This window comes from Danio aesculapii, chromosome 16, assembly GCF_903798145.1.
Source record: "Danio aesculapii chromosome 16, fDanAes4.1, whole genome shotgun sequence".
In the NCBI taxonomy this organism is placed as follows: Eukaryota; Metazoa; Chordata; class Actinopteri; order Cypriniformes; family Danionidae; genus Danio; species Danio aesculapii.
Window position 1 is genome coordinate 2,732,204 of NC_079450.1, and position 7,683 is coordinate 2,739,886.

The 7,683-nt window shown below is 40.1% G+C and overlaps 1 protein-coding gene across 2 annotated transcripts in view; it reads right to left on the reverse strand.

The window, feature by feature from the left end:
* smpd5 (sphingomyelin phosphodiesterase 5) overlaps nt 1-6,346 on the reverse strand; it is a 14,169-nt gene extending 7,823 nt beyond the window's left edge. The window contains exons 1-2 of one of the 2 annotated variants that reach the window (XM_056474622.1): nt 6,233-6,346; nt 2,969-4,039 (exon numbers count right to left, since the gene is read on the reverse strand). In XM_056474622.1, the coding sequence (XP_056330597.1) occupies nt 2,969-3,982 (1,014 nt within the window). In that variant the 5' untranslated portion in view covers nt 3,983-4,039; nt 6,233-6,346. Of the gene's footprint in view, nt 1-2,968; nt 4,040-6,227 lie in introns of both variants that reach the window. The other variant, XM_056474621.1, reaches the window with a different exon arrangement.
* Nucleotides 6,347-7,683: the final 1,337 nt, after the last annotated feature.

The following is a 7,683-nucleotide window of genomic DNA, read 5'->3' on the forward strand; positions in this document are numbered from 1 at the left end:
AAAAACACTTTAGCAACCAGATAACAACACCTTAGCAACCACCTAGCAACACCTTAGAAAACGCATAACACCTTAGCAACCACCTAGCAACCGCATAGCATCACCTTAGCAACCACCTAGTAACACCCTAGCAACCATCTAGCAACCCCCTAGCAACACCCTAGCAACCGCCTAACACTTTAGCAACCGCATAGCAACACCTTAGCAACCACCTAGTAACACCATAGCAACCACTTAACAACACCCTTGCAACCACATAGCAACACTTTAGCAACCGCATAGCAACACCTTAGCAACCAACTAGTAACACCCTAGCAACCGCATAGCAACCACTAAGCAGCTACCTAGCAACACCTTAGCAACCACCGAGCAACACCTTAGCAACCACCTAACAACACTTTAGCAACCACCTAGCAACCACATAGCAACACCTTAGCAACACCCTAGCACCACAGACAGCCGCCGACTTGCAGTGCCAGTGTGCGTACCCTGACAGAAACCTATGTTTGCATGGCGCATCGCTATGGTGTGGGACCCTCTTTACGATGGTCTTGCTGCGGACAGTTACAAATCTTTTTGCATCCTTGTTGAAACTCACACTGCTGGCCAGGGTTGTAATAGTTTTGGATTCTTCGTTAGTTTTAGATTTGATTTTGTTTTGACTTTTTGTTTTCAAATTCAGTTTTAATTAGTTTTTAGAGGGAGATTGACTAGTTTATTACTTTCTATATTTGGAAATTGCTCTGTTTCAGTTTAGTCTTTATTAGTTTCAGTATTAATTTTAGTTTTCTTTCTTGTAAATTAGGATATTTATTAGGTGCAAGATTCAAAACCATCAGAATAAATGTTGTATAATAAAAAACAACCAAAGATACATTTTTTGAAACCTGTATTCAGAGGACACATGACCACTACCATCTACCACTACCATCGTCTAATTCTACAACTACCCATCCACATCTACCACTACCCATCCTCAAATTCAAATACAACAGCCCACAACAAAGCAGGTCTCAGTAAAGTATGTGTGCAAGGCAAGTGATGGGAAGTGGGATCTTTTGTGACAATCTTCCCATGTTTGGACTTAACATACCAAAAATATGTAGTCAGCAATCATCATGTCAGCCAGGTAAAACATCACCACGTTTTGCAACCCAACTGAATCATGATTCACTAATATATACTCCATTACGATTTTCTGTTATGAAATAAACTTACGTTTCGCCAGATCCTCTCATTTAAGCCCTCGGTTTACCCACGCTGCAGTTTTTCAAGTTTAGTTAAGTCACAGGAGGCTGTCGTGTACTGTTTGTGTTCAGTTCATCATCTGCTGAATCACACATGGGCAGTATTATCGGTTCACAGCTTCTCAAATCTGATCTCAGTGTCCTATTCTAATAACTGAATAACTCAGTGTGTTGAAAAGGCCAGGAATATTTTGGCGTTATGATTTGACGCTGGTTTGATTGACAGCTGGGTCGGGCCCGCCCAGAAGACACATAGCATTTCCGTTCCTGTAGTCGGACATTGCAGTTCTATACAGCCTGTCTAACAGCTCGATGCAGTGGCGTATTGTGTGTGCGTCACGAGAAGTAAGTGTTTATATCTGTGTGCTTTTAACACCTAGTTTATTGGTTTAGTGTTGTAACACAAAGTTGTAACTTCAAATGTGTCATCACCGCGGTTGGTGCACGATCCAAGTAAACGCCATTATTAACGACGCTGCCGTACATGTTATCCCCGCAAGTTTATATACTATTGGATTGTGTTGATGTGTAAATTAGACATTTGGCAACCCAGGCTCATTCAGAAAACGTAGTCCCGTGGATGTTTCTGGAGACTGCGAAATACGTCCCAGGAGGTACGTATTTTTGCAGTTTTTGCGAATCTGCGAGAGGCTGCTGTGTGCGCTTTTTCGTTTCTCAAATGTCTCTCGCGAGTGCCGTTCGCGCCCACGCTGTTCTCGCGTAAACCCACCTGAGGCCGCTGTCGAACAACCGTCTGTCCGAATGATTGACTGGGTGACCGGCCAATTGGCAGGCCGAACCCAACCTCCTCTTTCCCTGAACCCAACCAATTTTACCGATTGACCCGCCCACCCGCTTACTTCCCTAAACCCAACCAACAATTTACAAAAGCCGTCCAGAAAAAGAAAAGCCCTCGTCTGATTTTTTACCACGTTTTCAGACTTTACCACATTCTCACCCTGTTATTCACGTGTTTACTTTTGTTTCTTGGATTCTGTTTTTGTCTTACCTGATTTCTGGAACCGCTCTTCCCCGCACTCGAACCCGGTCGTCGTCTTCCCGTGTTCGCGTGGGTTTCCCACGGGTTCCCCGGTTTCCTCCCACCGTCCAAAAACATACACCATAGCCAATTGACTAAACCAAATTATCACCCAAGACAACCTTAGTTCACACTTCTCACACGCCGACAGCAGGGGAGTTCTCAAGACCGACCTGAGCTCGAACTCCCCTCTCGCCCTTCTAACGGGAGGGATATCACGAGCTCAGGGCTCTCTCCCGGGACAGCATGCCAATTACGCTTTATTGATTATCAGCCAAGTGTGAACTCTTGAATAAAGTTTCAGTTAGTTCTATAGAATTTTTATTTCAGTAAACGAAAATGACTTAAAATTTTAGTTTTCGTTTTTTTCGTTCGTTTTCGCCAAGTATAATAACCTTGCTGCTAAAGACTGAAGATTTATGTTAATTTAGCAAGCTGAATGCATTTTGTATTGTACAGGAAACACTGAGGAGATTGATTGACAATGGCCTACAGCCAATCAGGAAGCAGAACACAATGCGCTGTAAAAAAATAAGCATGTAAAATTACGAAAGAAAAAAAAAAATGCACGAAACTAAAAAAGGTGAACCCCATTATAGCGAGGGACCACTGTATATGTCAAGTTAAAATCCAAGCCAAAGTTCCTCAGGACTTTTCACTATATAGTGTGCATCTGTAGTACCTTTACAGTGAGCAGTCCTTTGGCTGCCAGCGCATCTTCTCCTCTGCCGTTAGGAAAGCATCGATACTCAGCCTCCACAATCGGAAAGCGACTAGCCAGGAACAAACCGCTATTAAAAAACTTAAAAGAAGAGCACGATCCAGCAGGATGACATGCGTAAACTCCAACATCGTAGAGAACGTGTCCATACAGCGGTCCGAGAGCTTGCGTCAGCTTCAGAGCAGCTCTTTTATCGAAAACCTCCTGAAGGCAAACGATATCCACAGACGGCGGGAATAACGCGGACACTTCCATTGGTACATCAGCATCTCGTTGAAGAGTTCGCAAAGATCGAGGCGGATGCTTTTGGTGGTTGGAGTTTTGGTTGCAATTGGGTTTTGGAGTCGCTTCGTTGGCTTCAATTGCATCGGGAGGTTCTACGGAAGCATCCACAGATCCGTATGAAGATGCATTCGGTTGTGGGATCAAACTACTTGAAGGAGTAACCGTCCCACAGCTACTCGGAGAGTCAACAAATATCCGAATGTGTGGACGGGTTACACCTTGGACGATGCTTTTCCCGATGATCAACGCACGTTTTTGGGTATGTCCGAGATTATTAAACCTTGCAATTCCATCAGGAAGCAGGCATACGTTTGCAGTCAAAAACCCAAAGCTGATTTTCCCCATCTCTTCCCATCGTGCATTGCGGTTTTCCATGGGAATGCTTTGCTCTTGTTTGTGGTATGAGAACGGTCGGCGTATTGCTTGCAGTGGAGCCCATAGTATGAATCCCAAAAATGCAAATGGGGTGGAGATGATGAATAGGATGAAGAAGAGGATGGAGCCGAAGATGAGTTTAAGAGGATGGAGGTAGCACTCTTGCTCGTGCCTCCACATGCGCTCCAGTGTGGTGGAGACGCAGACGGCGATCAGGCGGTCCAGGAACCAGAAACACGGGAAGATTAGACCCCATCCTACTGCATGGAGACCCTCCAAAAAACCATTGGGGAAAGGAGACTCTCTTAAAGACATAACTCAGCGCCGCCACACGCCAGATCATCTCAGATGGTCCACATTCACAGCTGAATTCTGCAGAGAAATAATGGGAAAAGCAATTATGTTTGTAATGCTAAACTGTTAAATTATATTATTTCAGCCATTTCTGTTTAAGGGAGAGAAGATTTTGTTCACATTTCTAAACATATGTTTAATAACTCATCTCTAATAACTGATTAATTCTCTTCCCCATGATGACAGTAAATAATATTACATTAGATATTTTACGAGATGCTAGTCTTGAGTTTAAAGTGACATTTAAAGGCTTAACTAGGGTAATAAGGGTAAAGTTAGGGTAATTAGGCAAGTCATTGTATAACAGTGGTTTGTTCTGGAGACAATCCAAAACTAATATTGCTTAAGCGGGCTAATAATGTTGACTTTAGAATGGCTTTAAAACAATTAAAAACTGCTTTTATTCTAGCGAAATAAAACAAATGAGACTTTCTCCAGAAGAAAAAATATTATAGGAAATACTGTGAAAATTTCCTGAATCCATTAAATATCCATACCTGTCAACATTGGCATGTGAAAATATTTAAATATTAAGGTAAACCCCAATTTAAATAAACAGGTAAACAGTCAATAATATGTTTTATTATTATTATTTACGAAAGAAAATATAAATTGTATACATTAGCAGCAAATACATTAGCAAACAGTTCAGCTTATTAAACTTAAAAGCTTTATAATGAAATAGAATCAAGCTATCAAATCTCATTAATCTTCACTGTATAACTTACACATTCTGATTAAACAGCAGTGAATGAATCTCTTATTTATTTAGATTTTTTTCTTTTGATTACATTAAATAATGCAGGTTTCACTTTAAAAATACAGATCTAACATTATAATGAAAGCACTCGATTGATTTCCTCACTTAAGCTTATTTAGGACGAAATTAGTTGTGTTTGGAAAAAACCCACCAAGATCGACATCTTTAGATGCTGTTTTTATTAAGTATATGTATATGTCTGTTCAAACACACACCCAAAACCCAGACATTCGCTCCGCTTCAAATCACGTGTACTGAATCCGTACTGAAACAGCGTCTGTTTATCACTATGGAGCGCGTCAGCTGACAGTCACGCACCGCTATATGACTGTTTTGAGGATTGCATATGAAGGGGAGACGGCACCTGTATTGAAAAGGAAAGGGAATCCTGCTGTTTTTATATTTATTTCACAGTGTTTTCATGCCTAAACAAAGTGAAAACACAGAACAGACTCTCATTTAAGTGCAAGGGCGGCCCCTGGTGGTTAGACGATTTGGGTTGCGTATAGGGAGGCTTGGCTCTTTAATGTATATTCGCCACTCTTTAGGGAAAGACTGAAAATACGGGAGAAATACGGGAAAATACTTTTACGGGATGATAGCGAGATAGAACTGTAAAATACGGAAGAATCCCGGGAAAAACAGGAGGGTTGACAGGTATGATCTAAAGAATAGCACAACTAATTTCGTCCTAAATGAGCATAAGTTAGGAAAGCAATAGAAAGCTTTCATTATAATGTTAGATCTGTATTTTTAAAGTGACACCTGTTATTTAAAGGATTCAAACAAAAAATCTAAATAAATAAGAGATTCATTCACTGCTGTTTAATCAGAATGTGTGAGTTATACAGTGAAGATTAATGAGATTTGATAGCTTGATTCTATTTCATTATAAAGCTTTTAATTTTAATAAGCCGAACTGTTTGCTAATGTATTTGCTGCTAATGTATACTATTTATATTTTCTTTTGTAAATAATAATAATAAAACACATTACTGACCATTTAACAGTTTATTTACAATGGAACAGCTCCAAATGAGCATATTTAGTAATTTTGGGATTTTTTAAAGGGGGGGCGGGGGGGAATCCCTTATTATGGTGGGCAAATCCCTTATTTTCACATCCCAATGTTGACAGGTATGATCACAGTGACAGAGTTGACATCATTAATCTGCTATTGATGTATCATAAACATTTAGCACAAATTAATGAGAGGAATAATGAGATGCCTCAATGCCTTCCAGAGGTGGAATTATACTAAAATAGCATAAAGAACATCTTACTGAGCTGAATAAATGAAGGTAAAATCCTCCTTTAAACAATAATCAACAATACAATTCTGAAAAGCAATGTGGATAAACCAGGAATAACCAGGAACCAGGAGAGAAGAATAACAACACGGCTCAAGGCCTTTCAGAGTTTAAAGTATAATAAAATAACATCTACCTGACCTGAAGTGAAGGCAAAATCCTCTTTAAAACAATAATCGACACTACTGAAAAGCTATGTAGATAACCTAGCTGACAGGAATCGTCAGGTCTGGGCGACTCTCTCGGCTTCATTCATTTTCAGTTCACTAACTGTGGGAACGGCTTTGTCAAACACAATGACGTCCTCACAGCCTGCTGAACCAGAGAAACCTGTTTTCATAATCTTTAGTTGGCATTTATCTATTTTTTTAGTGAATCTAGAACTAATCCTACAGTTACGGGTGATGTTTAGAGGCTACAAAATGAAATGCCACCATTAATGCATGTTACTGACGTCACTGTGAGGATGTCATTGTGTGTTTCAGGCTTTTAATGTTCATTTAATATGTCATAACTGGATTTTCAGCAGACTCTTTCCATTTATGTACAGGGATTTTAGCACTTTTAAGTTTACACTTACCTTAGCCTCAATTTGGAGTAGCTGCATCCAATTAACTGAACTGAATTGAAGGATGGAACTTATTTTGTTTAAGTTGCCTTCACTGTGTTGATTATGCTAATGGACTCCAGTCAAAAACACTTTCATTTACGCGTTTGCTCACTTCACCTCATTTCTCAAAGACTCTTAAACAATTTGTTCAAAAATGTGTTCTTTCCAATCCTCTCTTTAATGTGAACCAACTCTGCTCTGATTGGTCAGATGACTCTACACCCCTCTAATTCATCAGATGGGTCCACTCTGATTGGTCAAATGACCCTACTCTGCTCTGATTGTTTAGGTGGCTTTACTCTGATTGGTCAAATAGCTCTAATTTGATTGGTCAGATGGCTCTACTCTTATTGGTCAAATGATCACATTCTGCTCTGATTGGTCAGATGGCTCTAATTGGTAAAATGACTACTCTGATTGGTCAGATGGCTCTACTTTGATAGGTAAAATGACCACACTCTACTCTGATTGGTCAGATGGCTCCATTCTGATTGGTAAAATAACTGTACTCTCATTGGTCAAAGGGCTTTACTTTAATTGGTCAAATGGCACTACTCTGATTGGTAAAATGACCACTCTGATTGGCCAGAGGGCTCTACTTTGATTGGTAAAATGACTGTACTCTCATTGGTCAGAGGGCTTTACTTTAATTATTCAAATGGCTCTACTCTGGTTGGTAAAATGACCACACTCTGTTCTGATTGGTCAGAGGACTCTACTTTGATTGGTAAAATGACCACACTCTACTCTGATTGGTCAGATAGCTCTACTCTGTTTGGTAAAATGACAACACACTGTTCTGATTGGTCAGATAGCTCTACTTTGATTGGTAAAATGACAACACACTGTTCTGATTGGTCAGATAGCTCTACTCTGATTGGTAAAATGACAACACACTGTTCTGATTGGTCAGATAGCTCTACTTTGATTGGTAAAATGACAACACACTGTTCTGATTGGTCAGATAGCTCTACTCTGATTG